The sequence below is a fragment of the Trachemys scripta genome, chromosome 1 (assembly GCF_013100865.1).
Source record: "Trachemys scripta elegans isolate TJP31775 chromosome 1, CAS_Tse_1.0, whole genome shotgun sequence".
Lineage (NCBI taxonomy): Eukaryota > Metazoa > Chordata > Testudines > Emydidae > Trachemys > Trachemys scripta.
In genome coordinates, this window is record NC_048298.1 from 208,614,292 (window position 1) to 208,640,951 (window position 26,660).

General features: G+C 41.0%; 1 protein-coding gene across 4 annotated transcripts in view; it reads right to left on the minus strand.

The window, feature by feature from the left end:
* The window catches only part of CNKSR2 (connector enhancer of kinase suppressor of Ras 2), a 363,733-nt gene that overhangs the window by 208,149 nt on the left and 128,924 nt on the right, over positions 1-26,660 (minus strand). For all 4 annotated transcript variants that reach the window (XM_034755470.1, XM_034755460.1, XM_034755453.1 and 1 more), the window contains exon 5: positions 13,283-13,324. In XM_034755470.1, the coding sequence (XP_034611361.1) occupies positions 13,283-13,324 (42 nt within the window). The remainder of the gene's footprint in view (positions 1-13,282; positions 13,325-26,660) is intronic.

Sequence of the window (26,660 nt, forward strand, 5' to 3'; positions counted from 1 at the left end):
ACTTGCTCTCTCTCTCTTGTTTGTTATCTTCCTCCTATCATCATCAGTTCCAGTTTGGTTGACAGCTTAGAAAACAAACAGCATGGCAGCTCCCATGGGTTTATTGTCTTATCCTTCCTTTCAGCTTTAGAGTGAATTAGGAAAAGTTTAATCCACTTGCACTGTTTTATGTTTACATGTTTGATGACAAACAGCCTTATGTTTATAAGTGACAGTTTTCCTGCTAAGTACCTGCATGTCATAAGCATTTGAATTAAAATTACCATATTGAAATCAAATCTGATGTTTTTTTAATTTTTTTTTGGTGTGCGTTGGAAGAGGGGTAGTCTTATACGGCGAGTATATCCCAAACTCTATATTTTAACTGGAAAAGTTGGGGGTCGTCTTATACGCCCAGTCGTCTTATACGCCGGAAAATACGGTAATTTAGTCATTCTTAATCACAAATACTTCTTTCTAGGCCAAAACATACTACCTGTTTAGCTATCTTTCACAACTTATTGAATTTTTCTGTTAGGTTTTTAAAACAATGATCTTTATCATGTTTATTATGGTAATACCTAGGGGCAACAGAACAGATCCCCATTGTCAGACAGAGAATAAGAGGCAGCCCCAAAGAGTTTACAATCTAAATAGGGAAAGGGATATGGACAGAACTTATAAGCAAGGAGAACAATACAATAGCAGCAAACGTCACGTAAATGCCATGATTTTCTGGTTTCATATTAAAAAAAAAAATTTGTTGGGGGGGTTATATAAGGAGAGTATTAGCTAAATGGGAAGACTCACAGACTCATCAACTTTAAGGTCAGAAAGGACTATCGCAATCATCTAGTCTGACCTCATGCACATTGCAGGCCATAGAACCTTACCCACTCCTGAAATAGACCCCTAACCTCTGGCTGAGTTACTGAAGTCGTCAAATCATGGTTTAAATATTTCAAATTACAGAGAATTCACCATTTACACTAGTTTAAACCTGAAAGTGACCCATGCCCCATGCTGCACAGGAAGGCAACAAACTCTCAGGGTCTCGGCCAATGACCAATCTGACTTGGGGGAAAATTCCTTCCCAATCCCAAGACAAAGGGAAGGAGGGAGCAGGCGCAGTTGGAGCAAAGAGGCGGTCAGCAAGGGGATGGAATGCTCAGAGTATAAACTGCAGTGAACATTCTGATAATATCATCATTGTCCTTCAGTCCCTGCTTGAAATGTTTTATGCAGCTACTACGCTTGCTTCAGCGTCTGCCTGGCTCCTCCTTTTGTGCTACTTTAATTCATCCGCCTAATGCATATGCATGATGATACTGGTTTTAACTACATGATCTCATACTGTTTTTTCCAGAGGACCCCTCTCTCATTTAGTGCAAAGGATAAATGCTGCTAGAGGTATAAATTCCAGCTAGAGGAGGACACCTCCTGTGATAAATGAAGGGGGTGGGGAGGGACTCCCTTTTATGGACACCCCGCCAGCCAGTTAGCTATAAAATCCCTGTTAACAGCTGTTCTCTACTTGCTTGACCTATAAAGGGTTAAAAAGTCCATAGGTAAAAGGAAGGGAGTGGGCACCTGACCAAAAGAACTAATGGGAAGGCTAGAACTTTTTAAAATTGGGAAAAACCTTCCCCTTTGTCTGTCTGTGTTGTTCTCACAGAGAGCAGAGACAGGGCCAGAACTATGCTGTAAGAAAGAGCTTGGGACAGGTATGAAAATCATCAGATCATACCTAGAAACTACTCATTTGAAACCCCAGGTACGTAAGTAGATCAGGAAATGTCTAGGAGGATACGATTAGGTTTCTCTCTTTTATTTCTTTATGACTTGTGGACTCCTCTGTGCTAACCCCACGTGCTTTTGTTTTGCTTGTAAACTTTAAGCTGGACCTCAAGAAGCTATCTTGATGCTTGTAATTGTTTTTTTTTTAAACCTAGCAAAAAGCCTAAGTTCCAGATGCATTTTCTTTCTTTTTGTTTGTTTTTAATAAAATTTACCTTTTTTAAGAATAGGATTGGATTTTTGTGTCCCTAAGAGGTTTGTGCACATGTTGTTTAATTAGCTGGTGCAACAGCTGATTTCCTTTGTTTTCTTTCTCAGCTCTTCCCCTGACAGGGGGCTTATAGGCTTGAGGGTACCCTACAGGAAGGAATTCCCAAATGTGCCTTCCTGGGTTCTCAAAGGGGTTTTTGCACTTGGGTGGTGGTAGCATCTACCCATCCAAGGTCAAAGAAAAGCTGTAACCTTGGGAGTTTAATACAAGCCTGGAGTGGCCAGTATTAATTTTTAGAATCCTTGCGGGCCCCTACCTTCTGCACTCAAATGCCAGAATGGGGAATCAGCCTTGACACCTGCACTAGCTCTGTTCGAGTGAGCGCGTTAAAAATAGCAGTATAGCTGCAGCAGGACAAGCCGCCCTGAGTACATACCTGTCAGAGACACTAGGTGCATACTCCAGAAAACTAGCCACTCATGCCACTGCAGCTACACTTCTATTTTTAGCGCTGGAAGAGGTATGTCTCATCAAGCTGGAAATTACATCTTCCAGACATACCCTCAGCAAGCAACTATTTGCTATTTCCTTTTCTCCTTATTGTTCATCGTATGGTCCCTGCCTTATTTACTGCACACTATTCAAACCCTGCTCTGAAGACAGAATCTTTAATTTCCTCACAGGCTCATCACTAGAGTATAGTGCCACACAAACATTATAGTCACAATTTATTATTTCTATTTTACTGAGGGGGAAACTGAAACAGAGAGAGATTACTGTGATAAGTATGCAATAAATGTTGATGCCCAACTTGAGACACATAGGGCCTGATTTTTCAGAGTATGTAACATTATACAGAACTTTATATGTTGAAAGCACAGCTCCCATTGGCTTCAGTTCCAGCTGGGAGCACTCAGCACATGTTCAAATCAAACACCAGGGTCTCAAGTCATGCCCCCAGAAAATGAAGAACGTACATTTAGTGATCACCTGTGGGAAGTTTGGTTTAAGTGTCTCGTCTAGCATCACACAGGAACTCTGTGGCAGAGGCAGGGATACAATCCAGTTCTTCAGGGCAGTATTCAGCTGTCCTAACCATGAGACCCTAATTTCTTCCTGCAATCCCCTATCTCATCACTGCACAACTCCCAACTTCTCCAATAAATGAAACAGAGGTCCTACAGTCTACTTCACTACCCAACCCTGATTCATCCCCAGAGCAGGTCTATCCTATGCACTGAACGAGGCAGGGGTCCTGTGGAGAGAACAGTATGTGATCATGTAATTAAAGACTATCACAATGCATATCACAAGGGGGCCAAATTAAGGTTGCACAGGCAACCTTAATTCTGGCATTTTCTAACTTCTGAGTGCTAGACTTTGCAACCTTAATATGCTTCTTTAACATAGAAGTTGCACACACAACAAAAATCAAAGGTTTAAAAAAAAGCAAACTGAAAAAAACATGTGGCATCATATTGACATCCACATGGATCATCAGAAGGTTTTATCCACCTTTAGATCCACCACATAAATCTGTGCCACTTGAGTTAACAGAGTAACTGATAGCAGCAATAGCTTGTTATCCTGTATGTGGAGCAACCACTAGAGGGGGAGGAGATGCACACTTTGATCCTCTGTCTTGGGCAGCAAATTCTAGACATGCTCCATTTGTACTGTCCAAGGAAAAAGAAAGAGTAGGCACTGGATGAACTGCTCTTTGTGCATCTTATCTTCCCTGATTCACAGATTGTATTAGTGTTTTCTTATGACCTCCTTCTGAACACAGGTTTGAATTTGTGACATGGGGGTGGTTTTGTGTGGGGGGAGGTAAGGGGGGGTAAAGAAAAAGTGTTGACAGAATGACGGGGCAAGGGAAAATACACTGCACTTTTCAAATACCCAGGAAAGTCTAGAGGGAAATGACTGATGAGGCAAACTCTGCACTTCAATGTTGAAAGGTAAAGGGCATGCTTCAAGTACAATATGAAAATAGCTAAAATAATACAAAGTATATATGCAAGCAGCAGAAAAAGTGACTAATCCCCCTTTATATCCCTCTTTTATGGGGGGCTAGCAAACAGATCCCAGCACGAGTTAGAGAAGCCACACAGTTACCCTAACTTATGATGGCTAAGACAAGTCCCCTTTGCGGTAGATGTCTGGTGATTAGAGGAGTAAACCACACTCCAGTTCCACATTTTCTGGTGCCCATCAACATTCCCTAAATCAGCTGCTCATTAATGGTTATTTTAAAGGTCATTGCACCACCCTGGTGGCACAAAATGACCTCCCAGGAAGCTGAAGATCAGACCTGCAGTCTTACAAATAACTTCTGAACTTTCCAGGATATCCTGGGCTACAATGAAATCTACCAGTTACTGCATTCTAGTGAGCAGTAGAGATTTTACATTACTATGGTACTGCCAAGATCACTAACAATAGGGGCAAAATCCCGTACTTTTATTAGTTCATTTTTAAATGTGTTTAAGTGTTTAAACTTGATTCTAAAATATCTAGTTTGTTTTAAAATTCATATTCAGGCTGTTTAATTTTAATTACAACTTAAATATTTCATAGTTCTCTAGCCAACAGAATATGCTTCAAAAAATTTCTCCATCTTTGCAAAGTCAAATTCCACCGGAAAATTTCTTTTGTTCTCTCTGAATGGCCAATGAATAATTATCCCAAAGAATTATACTGGGAAAAAATTGTAGAAAATAACTGCTAAGTAGATTTTAGCTCAAAGTCTCCTTTCTATAATCAGTCCTGCTTGCTTTGTTTTTAACATTTACAGTATCACTTCATAAACTAGATCCTCCCATCACATACAGCATTACATAATTAGGATGGGAACATTTAATTATTCTCCAAGGTGTTTGCACTTCTGGTATTTCAACAAAAACGTTCTCTGGCCAGACTTTCCACAACCAGGAACACAACTTCCAGAACACCATCTTTACATAGATCTAGAATAGCTTTCCACATTAATCTTTTCTGGAAGATTCTGTATATAACAATATGTCTCAAATTAATCAGTGTTATTTAAGGCTTTTATATATTGATTAGGAATGTATCTACACAGTACAGCAGATCTCCATTTGTTTTAAATAGTAACTAAAACTGGTAAACAGCACTTGTGATTTTTTTGATCCACTGGATTTCAAACCCCATTCTTCCCAGTTAAATAATTTCTATTGTTCCTGTTGCTATTCAGATTTATTTAGCAAGTATGGCTTGCTAAGCAAAAAGGTAAACTTGTAAAACTCATTCTGAGGAATCAGAGATCAATAAGGATGAATAACTAAGAAGGAGGAAAATATAACCAATTGTGTGTTTTCCGTAATCTTTTTTCTTCGATTCTTATCAGGTATTTGGTTTAATAACACAGAGTGCTTTATTAGCTATGGTAATATTCTGATTCAAATTAAAAATGCCTTTGTTCTACTATTTTAAATTACAATTTCTTGAAAGGCAAAGAGCCTTTCCGATTTGCTTCCCCCTGCCAGGGCCTTTCATTGCTGCATGTAGCTACACAGTGCAGTGTATATGCATCCGAAGAAGTGGGCTGTAGTCCACGAAAGCTTATGCTCTAATAAATTTGTTAGTCTCTAAGGTGCCACAAGTACTCCTGTTCTTCTTTTTGCGGATACAGACTAACACGGCTGCTACTCTGAAACAGTGCAGTGTGGATGTAGCCTGCTTTTCACTGTGGCATGCAGCTACATGTATCCTACACATCACTCTGACTCAGTTGATCTCTCTAAGCACTGCTGCAATATAAACGTTAAATAATATTTCTGCTACATCTTTCTTTTGAGAAAGGGTGACCACAGCTGAACTTCATGTTCCAGGTGAGGGCGTAACATAGATTTGAATAACGGCATTACAGTATTCATGTTATTTCTAGATCATCCTTTGTACATTCTAACACTGTTTGCTTTTTCAACCCCTAATGAGCAGTGAGTAGGGAATTTCATTAAATTGTCCACAATAACATCTAGGTCTTTTTCCTGAATGGTTACAGTTGGTTAAAAGCCAGATGTATGTATGAGTTCAAATTATGCATGGAAATGCACATTGAAAAGTATTTGTCAACAATTCCATTGTATCTAATTTGCCTATTCACCTAGCTTTGTTAGATTCCTCTGAAGTTTTTCCACAATCTTCTAGTCTGGACTATACTAAATAATGCTGTAGCACCTGTAAATATTGCCACCTCACTTTTCACCCTCTGTTTCAGACCATTGGTAAGCTCAATATATTTTCTTATTTTTATTTATACACGTACATCTATACACATACACACAAATACAGAGTATTATCTCTCTGTGTGTGTAAGAAAAAACAGTTACTAACTTTTCTCTAACTGTTGTTCTGCAAGATGTGTGGCACATGTCCATTCCAATGTAGGTGTGCATGCCCCAAGCATAGCTGCCAGAATTTTTTCCCTTGTGGTATCTGTTGGGTCAGCTCCAGTGCACTCTGGTGCCACGCACACATAGTGCTGGTATAAAGGGACCTACCGGCCCGCGCCCCTTCAGTTTCTTCTTATCAACTGACTCCAATAAGAGGGGACAGAGGGCAGGTCTTGGAATGGACATGTGCAACACAGCTCAAAGAACAACAGTTACAGAAAGGTTACTAACAGTTTTTTCATCGTCAAGTGCTTGCACATGTCCATTCCAATGTAGGCAACTCACAAACAGTTGTACAGGAGGTGGGCTCGGAGTTCAAGTACAAGTTGACTGGAAGACTGCACGGCCAAAGTTGGCATTGTCTCTGGCCTGTTGGGTAATGCCATAGTGCGCTGAGAATCTGTGCACCCAGGACCAGGTTGCTGCCCTGAAGGTATCTTGAATAGGAACTTGCGCTAAGAAAGCAGCCGAAGATGCCCAAGATCTAGTGGAATGAGCAGTCAGGTTAGCCAGAGGAGGAACTCTCGTGAGTTTGTAACATGCCTGGATACATAATGTAATCCAAGATGGAATCCTCTGGGCAGAGATGGAGAGTCCCTTTATTCTCTCTGCTATCATTATAAATAGCTGAGGTGATATGTGGAATGGTTTTGGGACTTTGAATATAAAATGCCAAGGCCCATCTAACATCCAAGGAGTTTAGGTGCTGTTCCTCCCAATTCACATGCAGCTTAGGGCAGGATACTGGTAGAAAAATTGGTTGGCTGCAGTGGAATTGTGAGATTACTTTCGGGAGGAACTTTGGATGCAAGTGCAGCCGCACTTTATCTTTGAAGAAGATTGTATTTGTGGTTCCTGATGTGAAGGGCCAGCTCTCCGAAACCCTCCTAGTCGAAGTGATGGCCACTAAGAAGGCCACTTTCCAGAAGAGGTACAACAGCGAGCATATTGCTAGAGGCTTGAAGGGTGTGCCTGTAAACTTTGACAGGATGAGGTTTAGGCACCAAGGAGGGATCGGCTCCTTTACCCGAAGGTACACTCACTCCAGGCCTTTGAGAAAACTGATTATCATATTGTGCGAAAAGACCGATCTTTTGCAATCTTAGGATGCAAAGCTGAAATGGCTGCCAGATGGACTTTGATTGAGGAGAAGGCCAGACCTTGCTGTTTCAAGAGCAGAAGGTACTCCAAAATAAGTTGCAATGAGGACTGTGCAAGAGGAACACCGCACTGGAAAGACCAGGTGGAGAATTGTTTCCAGTTTGCTAGATAAGACACCCTGGTGGAGGGTTTTCTACTGCCTATTAAAATTCTACGGACCTGCTGTGAGCAAGCTTGCTCTTCAAGATTCAGCCATGGAGGTTTCAGGCCATCAGATGAAGAGAGCTGAGGTTCACATGGAGCAGCCAAGTATGGTCTTGGGAGATCAAGTCCCAATATAGCAGAAGCCGGATTGGGATCTCCACTGAAAGCCTTGACAGGATGGTGAACCAGTGCTGTCTGGGCCATGCCAAGGCTATGAGGATGACCCATGCTCAGTCCTCCTTGATCTTCAGCAGAACTTTGTGTATCAATTGACTGTGGGAGAAAGTCATAATACAGGTGAGTTGACCATGCTAACAGGAAGGTGTCCATAGGAGAGCCCAGGCTGCGGCCCTGCAGGAAGCAAAACTGATGGCATTTTCTGTTGCCATGGGTAGCAATGAGGTCAATAAGGGGAGTCCCTCACCTTTGGAAGGTGTCCCTTGCAATGTCCGGTCGAAGCGACCACTTGTGGTGAGTGGAGAAGGACCTGCTGAGGCGATCCATGAGTTGGTTCTGTGCTCCTGGAAGGTAAGATGTTTCTAGATAAATCGAGTGTGTGATGCAGAACTCCCACAGCCAAGCTGCCTCCTGACATAAGGGGGAAGAACACACTCTGCCCTGCCTGTTGATGTAATAAATGGCGGTTGTATTGTCCATGAGAACTGAAACCGTCTTGCCTGTAATGTGGGGTGGACCACCCTGAGTTCCCTAATATTGACCACAGCCTTAAGTGGGCTCCCCAACCCAATGCCTCGGCATCAGAGACCAAGAACACCAACAGTTGGGGCCTTGAAAAAGGTACTCCTGCACAAACTGTGCTTTGGTTCACCAGTCAGCGAATCAAGGACCTGGTGGTGTTGCAAGGGTGAATATACTGTGGCCAGCCACTCCTGGAGAGGACTGACACAAAGCCTTGTGTGTTGCACCTCATATGTGCATGATGCCATGTGGCCCAGAACGCTCAAGCATATCCAGACTGTGGTGGCCAGATGTGTCTAAAGGGAACTTATCATGTTCGAGACTGAGTGAAAACAACCCTCTAGAAGTAAGGTCTTACCCGTACAGAGTCAAGAACCACCCCTATGAACTCTATCCTTTGTACAGGAATAAGGGTGGATTTCTGATAGTCTGTTAGTAGGCCTAAGGCCCAAAAGGTCAATCGGATGAGATGGATGTTGGATTCCAACTGATTAGCCAGTTGTCAAGATATGGGAATGTATGAACTCCTTTTCTCCTGAGGAAAGCCACTACTACTGCCAGACATTTGGTGAAGATCCATGGGACGGCAGACAGGCCAAACGAGAGAACTGAGACTGGTTCACAACAAATCTTAGGAACCTTCTATGGCTTAGAAAAATTGATATGTGGAAGTATGCATCCCCTAGATCAAGGGCGGCATACCAATCCCATGGACTGAGCAAAGGTATTATAGAAGCCAAGGAGACATACTTCAAGCTCTTGTGATAGTGGTTGAAATGAGGCTGGTCTAGGATCGGTCTGAGACGCCCCACCCCAGCTTTTGGAATTAGGAAGTAGCGGGAATAAAATCCCTTTCCTCTTAGATGATGTGGAACCTCTGCCATGGCTTCCACCCGAAGGAGGGATTGGACTTTTTGTTCCAATAGTTGCTTGTGAGAAGGGTCCCTGAAGGAGTACAGGGGGTGGAGAGCTGGGGCGGGGGGGGGGGGGGATAAAAATTGAAGGGTCCAAGGTAATGTGGGTTCAGGCATTGAGGAAATGGCAGAGTTGGTTGGAAAAGGGGTAACTAGGATAACTAGGTCCAGAACTGAAGGGATTGAGATGTCATACTTGAGCGTTTTGTAAAAACAAGTGCTTCAAGCTGCCCGAGGGCCTGGGGGAGATTGTGTCAGCCCTGAGGAGGAGGTTGGTGGATGGGGTCTATGCCTGAAACCTTTGTTCTTCCTCTTCCGCTGGTCTTGCCTGGCAGGCTGCGTGAAATACCGTCCTATCTGTTGAGGCCTGTAGTGTTTCCTGGACACTGCCTATGTATAAAACCCAGAGATTTTAGGATCGCCTTAAGTGCATGGAGTTTGGCGTCCATTTGCTCTGAAAAGAGGGAGGGCCCTTCAAATGGGAGATCCTGGAGGGTTTGCTACACCTGCTAAGGAAATCCCGAAGACTGTAACCATGAGCTTCTGCGCATGTTAACAGCCATGGCCATCTATCTGGTCACAGAACTGGCAGCATCCAAGGCTACCTGCAGGGAGACCCAGGTTAATGTCTTCCCTCTTCAACTAATGAAGAGAACTCCTGTCTGGCATCTTGGGGGTGCATGTTCTTAAAATTTTACATCTTAAAATCATAGAGACCTAGCAAAGCTTGCTAGTTTGCTATTCGGCGATGTAGCCCATCTGTCTAATAGGCTTTTCGACCTATTACAAAGGTTTTAGACATAGACCCCATCCACCAACCTCCTCCTCAGGGCTGACATAATCTGCCCCAGGCCCTTGGACAGCTTGAAGCGCTCGTTTTTACAAAACGCTCAAGTACGCCATCTCAATTCTTTCAGTTCTGGATCTAGTTACCCCTTTTCCAAACCTATCCAACAAGTCCAGCTTTTGGAGGAACTTTGCCTTGGGTACGGGGCCCACTTGACCTTGACAGTCCCTCTCATTGATGACCACCACCATTAGGGACCCTGGACGAGAGAGTGAAAACTGAAATTCATACCCTTTGGCTAGTGTGCAGTATTTGCGCTCTACCCTTTTAGCCATAGGAGGAAGGGAAGCAGGGGTTGGCCAGAGTGCTCTAACTGGGTCCATGATCATCTCATTAAGGGGTAGAGCCCCACTTGAGGGACCTGCTGCTGACAAAATGTCCAGCAAATCTTGTGTCATCTCTTTGAGCATTTTGGCTTGGATATCCAAGTTCAAGACCACCCACTTCAATTAGTCCTGGTAGGTCTTGTGGTCATCTTGAGGTGAGGACACATCAGTATCCATCACTGCCTCATCTGGGGATGAGGAGGAAGAGGCTAAGGCTGGTTGAGGGTCCTCCACCTCTTCCTCTGTTTCGAACGAGACCTGTGGGACTGCCTCTTGAGGTTCAGCACCAGAATCCAGGTTGGGGGTCTCGCGGCATAGTACCAGAGGTGCCCTACTTTCCGAGGCCACAGAATACAAACACCTTGAAACAGCACCCTGGCCCAGGGAAAAACCCCCCAGGTTCCAAAAAGGCCATTGCATGGGTGCTGGTCCCCATGGTCCCGGAGACCAAGTGTTCAGAGGCAACAGCAGGGTAGGAACAGAGCAGGAAGTAGTGCTGGCTATCCTGAGGTGGGGAGAGTAGGGTCCCTCTTCGGACTCCAATGATGAAGACGAGCTGCAGCTGGGAGACAAGGTGGTGCCAACTCTCTCGGTGCCAGCGAATGGTGCCATGGAGAGGTCCAAGCTAAGGCTACCATAAGGGTGGCCGTAAGCTGGGGAACATCTCTCTGCCACTCATAGGTACTGGCGGTGCCGAGTCCTGAATCTCCGGGGACCCCGGGACTGGGAGAGTGAGTAGGTCTCAAGCAGCCACAAATGCCTCCGGAGTTGACAGTACCGCAAACTGACTGGTACGCTGTCTGCTGGAGGATGGCAATTCCCATGCCGGAGTTAGCGGAGCCTATGGGGATACCGAGGCTGGCAGAGGTGGCTGCTGTAGTGCAGGAGAGGGAGAGCAGCCCGACACGGATCTCCTTTTGACACTGCGGAATGACTCTTCTCCTGATGCTTACAGTGCTTCTTCTTAGGGCACCAGGTAGGAGGATCAGTGCCAGGACTCTCGACTGGTGGGAGGAGCATTCCACACCAAAGCTGAAGTGTTTGGTGCTGAGTCCGAACCTGGCTCCAATGCTGGTCTTAGGGCTGCCTCCCGGAGGAAGACCTTCAACCTCGCCTCCCGGTCTTTCCTGGTGCGGGGTCTGAAGTCCCTGCAGATCTGGCAACAGTCTTTCCAATGAGCTTCCCCTAGGCACCTGAGACAGTTTGAGTGCGGGTTGCTCAAGGGCATTGACTTGCCACAGGAAGTGCAGAGCTTGAAGCCTGGTGACCGAGACATACCCTGGCACCGGGGAGTGGACAAGCCTCTCCAACCAAGGGTAGAGGCGTCCAAAACTCACTAACTACTAAAACTACTACTCACTCATGAGAAAGAGAAGAAAAACCAGTGGGAGAAATTGCCTGAGCAATGAGGGACGTTCCAGCAACTGTCACAAGCGGTAAGAAGGAACTGAAGGGGCACAGGGTCGGCAGGGCCCTTCATACTGGTGCAATGAGTGTGCGGCACCAGAGGTATCTGATGGATACCACTAAGGAAAAATAATCCAGCAACTGTGCTCAGGGCACGCACACACCTACATTGGAATGGACATGTGCAAGCATTCGAAGAAGAATAGTTCCAACATGCAGCATGTTTTTTTTTCAACTTTTTGCCAAGGCTGCACCATTAAAAACTTCATTATTTAAATGCTTGTAGAGTTCAGTCAGTCAAAGATGACAAAGTCAGGCTTACTACAAATGCTAATACTTTTTGTCCCATAGGGGAAAAATGTCAGTGCAACTGAAGAATTCAAGGAGACTTTTTTGTTCTGCAGTTATTGTAAAATCAAAAGTGTCAGCAGCCTAAAAAATTGCGCTTGCTAGGCATTTGATTTGGGAGCATTAAAAAATATATTTATAGAAAATCTTTTGTAAAGCTTCATATCCAACAACGTAGAAATGAAGATAATTTACTTAAGTAGCATAAAGAATAGGTATCAAAGTCTATCTGACCAGTGAAATAAAAAGTACATTGTAAATTAAACCAATTCATTACTTGCTCTTAGGAACAGCACTATTTGTGGCTGACTTTAGAAACATGGTCAGTATTAACTCAAAACCTACCAAAATACAGTCAGTCTGACAAGCAATTAAATAGCTTATATTAGGGTTCCACTTTCATTGTCTCAATAATTTCCAGAAAAACTTTGCTCACATTTTTGTCTCCTCGCCCCTCCATTGAGCAGCCCTTCAAACACAAACTGCATTTTGAAAGTCAGATGTATTATCAACAGCAATAAAGATTAGGCAAGTGGAACTTAGTAAGCATTTCTGCTAATGACACATGAGCCAGGAGGAGTAGGTTCATTCTCCCATAGTTTTATTAGGTCTGCAGTGGTAACAGGAGTAAAAAGTAGTATAAACTTTAAACTTTTTCACTGAAGTAAACAGATGTTATTGTGCATGCCTAGAGAGCAGATTTGTTGAGTCAAATGTCATTTTTACATAGCCATTTCTGTGACCATAACCACATTTTAATATCTGTTGCCTATCAGCAGAGATGGGATCAAATCAGAGTTTGAATTGAGGTGCAAGCGTCTCTAAAATGAGGGGTTTTCAGATCCAGCGTCCTGCTTCAGGCATATCTCTATTTGCTAATGATTCCCCATGTTGCTGGTTATTAAAAGTGATGCAACGTGTCCAAATTAGTTCACCCTCACCACAGACACTACTGCTAGGAGAAGAAAAGATAAAGTCATAGGTATTACACAGTAGAGATGTATGTTTATAGAAATCCAAGGACTACTCACCACATGAAGAATTTTATTCTCCGTTTCATATACTGTACAATCCTGAAAAGAGAAAGTAGAAGAGGAACATTAAGTCACTAAGTAAAACATCTCTTGGAAAATTGCTTTTTTTAGGGTTAATCATACTGAAAAATTTATAGAGAAAACCCCATTTCAGTATCCCAACTATGATGAAAGGATTTATGTAACCCAAATAGAGATAGTAGAATAAGAAGGAAATCCTGAGTAGCAAAGACCTATACATCTGGTTCTCCACCTTATTTTTGATGAAATCCCACAAAATGGATTTTATTCCCCTCTCCCCAATATCCTTTTGTGCCATGCCCTACTACAATCATGGCTGGCTGGCATCTCTTTCTCCTCACCCATCTCTCTTTCCTCCTCCTTTCTCATTTTATCCTTACTTTCCCTTAATAAAATCTTATTTCCTTTGTATCACGGAAACATCTCCCACCCACCAAAAACCAAAATGTAACCCAGCAAACATTTCACTCAATTTAAAATAGGTGTGAGAGGCTAAAACATTTCCCTAGTTCAGAAAGCAATTGTCCCTCCCATTCCCATCTGATCAAGGAAGTAGGGAGAGGAAGTTGAATTATCCACAATACATTGAGTTGAATCATCATGTTTATGTAGCACTCCAGAGAGAGGGGGCAAAGTTTAAAGAAGAGAAAGGGTGAGTTGACTCATCACCCATGGATTTGGGGACATGGAGGATGGAGAATGAAGAAGAAAAGTGAGTTAGTCTGTTACACACACACACACACACACACAGCGCACTAGGGGTTGTACACGATCATTTTGCTAAGAACAAAAATGAGAAAGCGTGGAAAGGTAGAGGATACAGGATTCAGGGGTTAGATTAGGGACAGAAATCCTGGTGGATACAGAGACTAGGAAATACAAGGAAATGAGAAGCAAAGAGGAGGAATATTTTTGTGCATATGAAATAAAATGTATGCTGTTGAAAGCATTACTCCAGTTTCAGATGGAGCCTTTAGTCTCTACTGTAATATAAATAATAATTAAAAAAATGGTGCTTATATTTTAAGTCTTACATTTCTTAAATGTTTTTCCAATAGCAATAGCACAGAGAGTACAAGATCAATTTTGGGCAGATATACAAGTGTGGGCAATTCTAAGCCATGAAACATTTCTGGTGCTAATCGTGGGGAAAAAAAAAAAAAAAAAACTAACCTGTTCTTAAGTTTCACATGTACCCCAGCCCCAGTGTAGAACCAGCAGGTTAAGCTGGGAGCACTTTCCTCATAGTGGCTGTTTGTATTGGAAAGGCATTGCTAATAATCTAGCCAAATGAAAATCTAACAATTATATGCAGACATCAATGAAGCATTGGCATTCTTATCTGCAAAAGACACGTTTCACTTTTAAATGTGAGAGGGCAAATAACATTGTCAATTTGGATATATTTATGTTTTGCAGGAATCATTTTGCAAAAATAGCAATGAGAAACTGCAAAACATTTTAGCAACATTTAAAAATCCAAGTGTGTCTGAGCAGATAGTAAGCTATTCATATTACAAATTAAACTACTACAAATCAAGTAGTCAACTTAAAGGGAACACAATCTAATCAGTTATCTACTCTGGAGAAAAGGCTATTTTTCTTTATGTGCATGAATTACATAATACTGAAAACAAATAAAACAGTTCAAAATGAGTGTACTTAATAATAATTAAAATATTTTTTCTTCACTTAACTAAAACATGAATGACTATATAGCAAATACTTTAATAGCCCAGAGGAAAAACTATTAAATTGTCGGTAAATGATATAAGTCATTTATGATGAAATATCTATAGATATTTTAAGTAGAAGTGCTAAATTACACAATAATTTGCTCTGATTTCACTTTTTAAACCATTTAAAAACACATACAAAAGAGAAAACTAAATAATGTATAAAATAATGGATTTATGTGGGCTTTGGGTTACAAAGTTTGTCAGCTGTTGCCCCTTCTTCCATTTCATCCCAAAATGAATCAATCAGAAACTTTGTATCTAGGTGGTCATTGAGAAGCAGTGCTTTTGGTATTAGCAATTCTGCATGAGAGACAACCAGCACATCCACAACATGCCCAAACCAGAAAAAAAAATATTAAAAAAAAGCAATATTGTTTGTTACAAACAACAGAAGACTAGCAAGGGTCAATATCATTGCCACTCTGTAATGTAATAGTTAAATAAACATTAGAAGAAACCATATGTCCTGGGCTTGGAATCCAAAGAAAGAGGAGCAAACTGTCTAGCTCTGACAGACCAATAACTAAAATGCTAGAAATTGAAAACCAACTGGGAAATTCTTAGAATTAGTTTTCTAGGTCTGAACAGAATAACATGGCCAAATGGACTTATACTCACTGCCAGTCATACATGTATGATGAATGGTCTCACCAGCCCAAGCTTTACTGTAATCCTGAAACTCCCCCAAAAGACACGTCAAAGCTGAAAAAGCAAATAAAATCAAAAGGCTGTATCTCAAGGCTTGTCTATATACACACACTTACGCGAAGTCTGCACTGTACCACAGTTCAGACAATGGGGCTGTGAATAGCAGTGAGCACCAAAGTGCTGTTTTGTAACTCCCCTGTGTGGAAACTGTGGGCATGACCCAAAAGGTTTCTAGTTTGCATTAATGTAGTCCTGTTTGAAAGGAGCATGAGAAAGGGCACTAATTAGGGTGACCAGATAGCAAGTGTGAAAAATCGGGACGGGTGTGTGTGGAGCCTATATAAGAAAAAGACCCCAAAATCGGGACTGTCCCTATAAAATTGGGACATCTGGTCACCGTAGCACTAATGGGTGATGCTGAAAGAGATCAGGTGATGGTCAGAGATGGGGGACTCTGCGAGAGAGAACGCACATGTGCAGCGTTTGGTGAAGACCATGTCAAGTTAACAGCCTTTTTGGTGAATGGAAGAGTTGAACAAGGGCTGCAGGTCAAATGTAGAGGTCAGAGCGAGGAGACGTGCAGCTAAGAAAACAGATGTGTCATCAACATGGAAGCTGAAGAGACTGAAGTTAAGTGTAGGAGATGATGAGAAAGAGGAAGAGAGTGACAGGAGTCCAAGTCAGAAAGGAAGGCTGATGGGGTAGGAACTAGATGCACAGTAGATGACAGAAACATGGAGGGAGAGAGGAGAGGAAAGTTGGATATACTATTGTTCAAAAGAAGAAAGCTGGGAGGGGGAAGAAGGAAGAGTTGGAAGCAGTAGGAACAAGAGAGCAGCTGCCCAGCACCCCGACCACAGTCTGATCCAGGACAAGGAGAATGAGAAAAGAAGAGGCCTCCAAGAGAGGACAGCTGCAGAGCCAGTGACACCGAAGGATCTATTTTCTCTCTGAGATCCAGGAGTGGGAGAGGGCAAGGCAGGAACAGTTTGTGGATGGCTGTGATCTTTTTTAGAGACGGAGTGAGTGGTCCAAAGAGAGCAAGAGAAGGGAAGGTGGGGGCAGCAAGAGGTTGGGAAGAGTGGCATGAGAGGGGCAGAGATGCTGGTAGGGGCAGCTGAAGGAAGTGAAGATGTTGGGTGGAAGGGAAGGGCCAGGGTTAGGGGAAAATTTCGCCAGAGATGAGCTGGTGGGTGTGGCATTTCCTAATAATAAGTCAGTGAAACTTGGCAGGGATGCAAGTGCCCATGCATGCTAGCAGATCCTAATGCAGGATCAAGGTCTTGGGTTCACCCAATCTAAATCCCTGCCTCGTATCATGTTTCATTTTATTGTTTCTAACTATCCCTGTAAATAAGTATTTGACTTTCTTGAATATCTCCAACAATAATTTCACAACACTCCTAACTTAGTGAATTTTTCCTAATATTTAAGCTAAATTGCTTCTGCTACAGTTTCAGTCTATTAGGCCTTGGCTACACTTACCAGCTAGTTCGACGGCTGGAAATCGAAGTTCTGGGTTCGACTTATCGCGTCTAGTCTGGACGCGATAAGTCGAACCCGGAAGTGCTTGCCGTCGACTGCGGTACTCCAGCTCGGCGAGAGGAGTACCGCGGAGTCGACGGGGGAGCCTGCCTGCCGCGTGTGGACCAAGGTAAGTTCGAACTAAGGTACTTCGACCTCAGCTACGTTATTCACGTAGCTGAAGTTGCGTACCTTAGTTCGAATTGGGGGGGGTAGTGTAGACCAAGCCTTACTTTGTGTTCTATCCTCACCAACTATCAGAATAATTAATGCCAGTCATCTTTATGACATCCCTTTATAGAGAAGGAAATATTGGCCACTTATTATGGAGACTCTTACAATTTGCAAGTACAGCTTTTCATACCCATTTCATTTAACAGTTTAATACACATGAGAACTGAAAAGTTTTGCTAACTGCACAATCAGCACCTAATTAGTGTTTTAATACCACACCACCCACAGCTAGAGAACCTTTTTTCCCTTCACACCTAGAGAGTTAGCCCCTGTCCCACTGCTGAAAATTCCTCTCTCTCAAAAAAAAATTCCCCTATTCAATTAGGATATTTGAATATTGCAATTAAGTTGGCGAACAGCTCATGTACAAATTGAAGTTAAACTTTTTTTTCCGCTTTAGAAAAGCTAGTATGCATATAAACTGTCACCCACAGCCAAGCTGTACTCCCACAAGAGATCATAATTAGTTACCATTTCTGTGAAACAATAGCACGATTACTCTTCTAAGCAGAATACACACAAACAGAAAGATTTTTTTGCTCTACATATTAATGCTCTGCGGTCCAAAATTTTCTTAATGGACAAAATTTTAACTGAACCTAGGCTATTTGACCTTAGCTTGACCCTATTAGTACCATTTCAACTAAAACAGCTAAACAAGGTTGACAGTTACTACAAATGGATGAATACTGCAATATTCAGTATAAAAGCATATACTACACATATTGTATGTACCCGAAAACCAAAAAGGTTTCTTTAGTCTATGTGATGGGCCAGATCCCCACCTAGTAAAATCTGGCATAAGCTAGGGCACACTAATTTACACAGCCAAGGATCTGGCCCCATATTTATAGTTCAGAAAATCCAGCAAAGGGTTTGTCTCAGAAACAGTACATATCCCATCATTAGGCATCAAAATGAAAAGCAGTGATGAAATTAATTATCATCTTCAGGCTCCAGTAGTGTCTCCCTCCAGACCTTCCACAAACAGCAGGAACAGCAAGAATGAACTCGATAGAAGCAGCTGGGAGCAGGCTAAGTATTCACAACATGAAAGGAAAAGATAAGACTCAAGATAGAGGAAAGGATTACACATGCAGAAGAGGTTACAATGCAACAAAACAAGCCTATGGAAAGGTAGAGTTAGCTAACTTTAGATTTTAATATAATTAAAAATATAAATGAAAATATAATTTTAATATAATTAAAAAAGCTTGGTAAACTTCAGTACTGAAGCCCTCATATACTGCACCCCTCATATTCCCCATAAACATTCTGCTGCATTCTGTCTATTAAGATAGTAAGGTCTTTAGGACAGAATGAAACTCATCTGCAAAGTGCCTAGCTTGCTTTGGGTATTACATACACAAAAGAGAGTTTAAAGAGAATGTGAATCTACCAAAATTAGATATACTGTATTTGACAGCAATGGACCAAGTAAAAAGCACTGACATATACCACAGATATATATATATATCTATATAGATATATATATATACACACACATACACAGAGCAGCTTAGAGGTAGAGTCTATTAAAGTCCTGTCATGACTCTTTCAGGGCATCCCAAGTAATTACTTGGAGATTTATGTCCAATAGCTCAAACTTTCCCTGTTAAAGTTCAGCAGACCAGAGACAGCACATGCCCCAGGTTTTTCTTTTATAGCTGAAACAGGTTGGCAAGTGTTTTCAGCACAGCATGTGTCCAAAGATTCCTCGTTGTTGAGCCCACAATGACCAACTCCTTGAAATTCTATTTCCTATGCATACACAAGTAATCCAGCTATATTGATTTACATAAAGCAATTATCGGTCATTCATTATAACAGGGATAGATAAGCTAAAGACAATATTCATTTGATTCATGCAGTATATACACATTTTGTGAATACACAACCAAATGCTAAATACAGATTTTTGATCTAATGACAATTGAGTATAGTTGCATTTAACGGGCTTTGAAGCGGAGCCTGGAGCTGGAGTGCGGAGCAGCTCCGGGACAGTGGAGCTGCAAGTTTTTGCCATGAGTTGGAGCGTAGCTGGAGCACAGCTCCAAAGCCCTGGTTGCATATTTAAGGTAATTAGAGTTACAGGATACAGACAGACAAATATACACACAGCATCTTCCTTGATTTCTTATCAACACAAATGAATGGGCCTACTCTATTAACCCCTTTTAACATCTCTTTCATACCCGCCCCCCAAGTGAATTGTCCTGATTCCAATTGCAATGCCACTTGACAAACCTCTAAGGTTCATACACAGGTTACTTGGCCTGCTGATCCTAACCGGACTGCCGGTTTGCCAGCATCAAATATGCATTTATCGTAGTTTCCATTTTCCTCCCCATCACTAACTTTTATGATCCCACATGTTTAACGTCTTCTTCTCTCTCCCATGGTGTCTCTAATTCTCCTGTTTGTTATTTTTTCAAAGAAGTGGAAAACGGAACTGCAGCAGCATCTTTTTACTCTCTTGTCCACTCCTTTGAATCACAGCTTGCTGTAAATCATCTCACAATGAAGTGATGCGATTTTACAGAACCACCAGCTCAAATAATATCCCGTGGCTCTAACATGCCATAGGAACAACAGTCTTACAATTCCACTGAATTAACAGAGGGCAACGTTCAACAAAAAAATCAAAGTTCCACAGATAGGATGTGGCATAGGCTAGTGGAATCCAGATTTAGTAGCTAATAATATTCTTTTTATCAAATTGATCAATATACTATGGACTCCTACCTTTGACTACATCTCCCAAGCCTTCTAATATATCAATACATGGAAATTGGCCAGGACAGATTACATAAACTGTTAACGAATGGATTGGGCGTACACCTAGGGCTCAATCCTGCAAGGTGCTGAGCACTGTGGCCCTGATCCAGCAAAGCAGTTTTGCGCGTACTTCACTTTAAATGTGAGTAGTCCCAGAGACTTCAGTGGGACTACTCATATAAAGTTAAGCAGATGAAGCACTTTGCTGAATCTGGGCCAGAATGCTCAGCACCTAGCCTACAAGAGAACAATTACATCAACACATGGAAACATTACCCAACAGGCTGAAAATAACTTGGACCCATGTACCAATACCAAAAAATGTGCACTCAAGGGAACCTTATGGAAAAGAATAAGATGAGTCTGGATTTCTGTGCCCACTTGAAACAGATGTATTTTATATAGTTTTATATACCAAGTTGGAAACCTGCTGAAATGGTCTGTCATGGGCTTCACTTCTCTGAGTGCCTATGGGCTATGATCTTGTGTCACAATATTGTCATTGCTTTTATTCTTTCTGTCACAGTTTCAGGGTATTCCTCACCCCCAGGTTCCACTCCAGGAGTGCCCAGTCAGGTCTCAGGCCTCCAGCTGTCACCCATCTCTGGGCAGGAACCCTTATACCAGTCCCTTCTTGATTGTTTTTTTTTTTTTTTTTTTTTAAAAGGCTGTGCACCTCCCTGCCTTACACTGGGATATCCCCAGCAATCCAATCTGCCTAATGGCCAGTCCCTGTGCATTGCTTTCTCTCCGAGGGCTATGTTCCAGTGTATTCCCAGTAATTACGAGTTACCACACAGTTCCTTTTAAGCAAGCACATTTACTATTAAAGATAAAAGCATAGATAAAACATAATAAAAACAACAACAACAAGATTTAAGCAAATAATAAATGTTCCAGGAGTCACTCATCAGTCTTATGGACCTTAATAGGCAAAAGTCTTTCCTACACTTTCGCAAAGATTGGGGCCTCCCTTGGACAGAATGCCCTGTCAGTTTGTTGGATCATAAAGAAACCAGAAGCCTGTGTAAACCCAGCCATTTAAATCAGAAGCCCTTTCTTTGTCTGTTGGTCTCTAGAAAACCCAGCTTGAATAGTATCTGAAGCCACCCCAGGGGTGGCATCTCTCTAGAGTTGTTTAGTCTTAGTGACTAGACTTAATCACCCCTCCCCCCTTCTTTTTTAGTTCCTGTAGGAAATGTGATAACTCTCTCCCATGCAGTAGAACACAATCATATGTGAACATTCATATATTGAATACAATGTCCCACAAAGGTACTGGATGGGGTTGCAATATCTCTCACACCACATTCGCTAGGCACTTGCTGCATTATCATCAGTTTGGCAGTTGCAAGTACTTGTGAACCCTATGATTTTATTCCCATAACTGTAAAATTGTGCTAATTAGAAAATAAGATGCAGTCACTTACAAACAGTTATGGGATACCAGAAATGATAAAAACACACAAGTAAATAATAAACTTTCATTTGTTAATTGCAAAAATAAATACAATTAAATTAAATTAAAATTCCAGACGCATTACTCACTCTTAGATGAGGGAGTGCAAGAGGCAATAATCACTTCTCACATTTGAAGAAGGACTTTGTATATTCCTGGCCATCAGACTCCCTTATTCATTAATGTATTTAGTTCTTCCTGCAATACCATTTGTGTGAGAGGAAAATTTACAGATGGACATCTGAGAAACAGATAGATTAAATGATTTGCCAGAAACAGAATCCAGGTCTCCTTATTTATTCCTAGTCTAGTGCGTTAATCATAAAGTCTTTCATTCCTCTCCACTTCTTAGGGCCATGTGAAGTCAGGGTTGTTCAACCAGGCTGCATGGCACTAGGGAGGTAGAATAAACTGGAATAGAGAGTTGCAGAGCATAAGAATTCATCTATGAGAGGTCTCATCCCAAAGGCAGCTCCTGAATTAACTGTATTTCAGCTTCTTCACCACTGGTTTCTTTGCTTTCTTTCACAGCCTTCCAGAGTTTGCACAACTCAGGCACCCATGTATATATATTTTATTATGTGAGATTTTCAGTCACTGAAAAACACACGAGGTTATGAACATAATTCAAGAATAGTGATCAAGTCACTTGGGAAATACAAATGTCCTTCATGAGCAATTCAATCTACCCTCAACAGTTAGTCATATGAAAGCAGCAACTAAAGTTTGTTTACTGCTTAAAAACGGTTGGTTGATAAAACTGCTTTTGCTTTTTGTTTAAAAGTCATATCAGATGTTCTAAACTAGATTACTCTAACTCCGCCTCCCCTCTAAACAAAAACTAATGATTAATGACAAGAGGGATCAAGATGGTTAGGGACACAACCCCACGCTCCCGGTGTCCCTAAATCGCCAATGGTCAGAAGCTGGGCCTGGACAACAGAGTATGGATCATTCAAAATTGATTTGCTCTGTTCATTCTCTCTGAAGCGTCTGGCCCTGATCACTTTCCAAGATAGGATACTGAGTTACATGGACCATTGATCTGACCTAGTATGATTGTTCTTATGTTTTAAAATGATCCCTTCAAGACTAAAAGTAAAGAAAAAACTAGCCACAGAAACATTATAAATTATTTTATTCTGTATGAACTCTATCACTGTAACTTCAATAATTACAGGGGATTAAAATGAGTGTTTGGGGGGGGGAGCGGCTACAATTTATTTAAGAAAAAAAAAAGCACCAAATGATTCAAGGTGATACTGCAGCCAATCTACATCATCAGTAAATCAGAGCAATTATTGCAATAAACACATGCACGTCACCAGAAGATGAAAAGTTTATTTTCCTGTCTTGCCTTATATCACCTCCAAACAAATAATAACTGGGAGAAGGTTAGTAAACTTTTACAGAACAATGAAATCTTCAATTAAAGTAGAAGGTTTTCAAATGCTTTAATACTGTGTTTTCTTTCTGTAACTGTTCAGTACCTATTCTGCAAACCTGGCTTTTTACAGTATATTATAAAATCTCTCCAAAAATTCTATAATAGTTTAAAAACCTTACCTAAGCAAATATGTTAAAAGTGCAAATCATCATTTCTTTGAACTTGTTAAGTTCACGTGTCTACTATCAATAAATATATTGCCCTAGATGAGGAGAGTGTACGTCATTATACCCATTTTGTATGGGGAAGGAGGGGAGATCAAGAAATGGATATAGAATTACTCCCATGTTACTTTTACAAATAACACAAGGCAAGTGAGATCTGACAGATTAAATTATTTAATGTTCCTTTAATTATACCCAGAAGCAGTTCTTTGGGCCCTTCTGCTCCTCTAGTTACAAAGTCTATTATTCATGAGATTTTACAGGAATGAATAGTGACAATCCTTGCTGTATCTATGGAATATTTATATACTCACCTAAACATATAAGTATATAGAGAAATCTCCATGAAGTAAAATGAAATGAATCTAACAAGCTATTTGTCTCTCACACAATTCTAAATTATACAATAACAAATAGACATCAATGTAGTTCTTTTCAGAAAAGTGACTCTAAACATTTAAAATATACTTTTTCTAACTATCTGTCTTGCCCACACAATATGGAATACAAATATCTAGCTGGGTCTTTTCCTTCTCATGCATCACCTCAAATACTAATGGTTCCATGGGTCTAATTAGTCTTTTCATTACACATGTGAAAATCCCATTGTGTTCACGCCATCAGGGGCTCGTTCACCTGCACATCTACCAATGTGATATATGCCATCATGTGCCAGCAACGCCCCTCTGCCATGTACATTGGCCAAACCGGACAATCTCTACGCAAAAGAATAAATGGACACAAATCTCACATCAGGAATCATAACGTTCAAAAACCAGTAGGAGAACACTTCAGCCTCTCTGGTCACTCAGTAACAGACTTAAAGGCAGCAATTTTGCAACTGAAAAGCTTCAAAAACAGACTTCAGTGAGAAACTGCTGAACTAGAATTAATTTGCAAACTAGATACCATTAACTTGGGCTTGAATAGAGACTGAGAGTGGCTGGGTTATTACACAAATTGAATTTATTTCCCCATGTTAAATATCCTCACACCTTCTTGTCAACTGTCTGGAATGGGCCATCTTGATTATCACTACAAAAGTTTTTTTTCTCCTGCTGATAATAGCTCATCTTAATTAATTAGCCTCTTAGAGTTGGTATGGCAACTTCCACCTTTTCATGTTCTCTGTATGTATATATACATCTTCCTTCTATATGTTCCATTCTATGCATCTGATGAAGTAGGCTGTAGCCCACGAAAGCTTATGCTCAAATAAATTTGTTAGTCTCTAAGGTGCCACAAGTACTCCTGTTCTTTTTGTAATTGTACTTGCAATCAGTGTTTAGCATACAATTCTGTTGCTGATGTACAAAGAATAGACCCAGTCTCTCTTTCTCAGCTGTTTGCTCTGTTGTGCTGTAAGAAGTTAAAAGGTCATACAAATCTGCACTTAACACTAGCAGTATCTTCTGTATGGGCCTCTGGTCAGGAGTAACATCCAAGCCTCCCTGCCCCCTAATGATTCATTACGGGACGGGCTTCATTTAGCTCTTCTAAAATCCTACCCTGTTTCCCCGAAAATAAGACAGTGTCTTATATTAATTTTTGCTCCCAAAGATGCGCTAGGTCTTATTTTCAGGGGATGTCTTATTTTTCAGAAATGAAAAATGCCTTATTATCGGTGGATGCCTTATTATCGGGGAGGTCTTATTATCGGGGGGATGCCTTATATTACAACGAGAGGCAAAACTGTAAGTAGGCCTTATTTTCGGAGGATGTCTTATTTTCGGGGAAACAGGGTAGATACCTGTGGAGCATCACAGCTTTTTTCTCCTCCAAATCTCAACTAAAAGAGTCTTCCTCAACAAGATCCAGACACATGCCACCTTTGGAGTTTTTTCTTAGTCATTGTTGCTTTAGCTTCAAAGTAGGTGTGTCATTCATCCCACTCCTCAGCTAAACATTTTCAGGTTGCTTTGATCTCTCTCTCTGTGACCTCTCCATCTGTTCCCCTCTCACCAAAGTATTTAGACAGGTGCCCCAACCCAGGTAATATAGCAGCCAATCTTTCATGCAATGTCGGTTGTCTATTTGCCAATTCCATTCAGGACTGAACTTGAGGCTTTTGATAAAAATCTCTAGGTTCTAATTTTTCTTGCATGCTCTTTACAATTTACTTCTTCAGAAGATCATTTGAAGGTATATCAAACAATTAACAGTTAGTCCTTCCTGCACCTGTCCTCACTTACTTCATCCCCAATGCAATTGCCTTTGGGTTACGCACATCATTTTGGAATGCTAATTAACCTCCTTTTAAAATGTCTACTATATCTAATCTAATGTTATACTTTGGAATCAGCTCTTTAAAGAGACATTCACCTAATATTTCAGTAACTTCATTTTAAGATTTCTTCTAAGAAGAAATTACTGACATTCTAAAGTTGATCTGTCACAGGAACCATCACTTTAAAGAGCAACATACAAAAGCTTTTCAGATGAGGGAAACATCTCATAAGTGAAATCAAAATAACCATAAGTAGATATTGAAAGGAATGATTTTTCATAAATGCTGATGCTGGTTTAAGTCTGTTCACACTGATGGCAACCAAAGTTTGCTCCCATTGACTTAAGTTGTAGAATTAGGCCACTGCTGAGCACTTTTGAAAAACTCACCTTAAACTCAATGAAAAATACGACTGTAATAAATAAATGGAAATAAGAATTAAAGTGACCTGTAGTGCCAAATAATTTATATGACTCTCTCGTTTGTCAATGTAACCACTGATTGGAATAAAGCTAATTAATCCTTTTAACTCCTTTGCTTCTAAAGTTGGTTAGAACTGTAATTGAACTCTTTATTAGTAGGATTTCCAGCAGTAAGATGGTCTGTCTGTCAGTATTGCTACTCAGTTAGCAAAAATAAATATGATTAACTTGTTCTTGTAAATGCTTAAAATGTTACCCTCTGCTTCTTCATCAATCAGCACTGCATTAGCCAAAAGAATGTTGTTTTGGCCTCAAAATTATTCTTATCCAGGAAGTTCATTTAGGGCTTGATCCTGCACCCATATTTCAATGGAACTTAGTTCAGTTTAAAACAATATTTACATAGAGCATTAGTTGTGAAGGTAACTCCTAAGAAGTTAAATTAGTTAGTAACATGCAAAATTAGACTGTTCATGAGACCACGAATCAGGGATTTAATTGGCATCTTTATAGTAGGCTATGACAAGAGTTCTTTAAAAATAAATTAAAACTTAGAAAGGAGTACTGCAGGTGGAAGATACTCTGCAGATCTATTTATCATCACTATTTATTGTTTGTCTAGTGACAACAATGAACTAGGTCCTTTACCGAGAACTACAAAAACAAGGTAGATGCAATCAATTTAGCCTGTCATTATTGAAAATACCAAGTG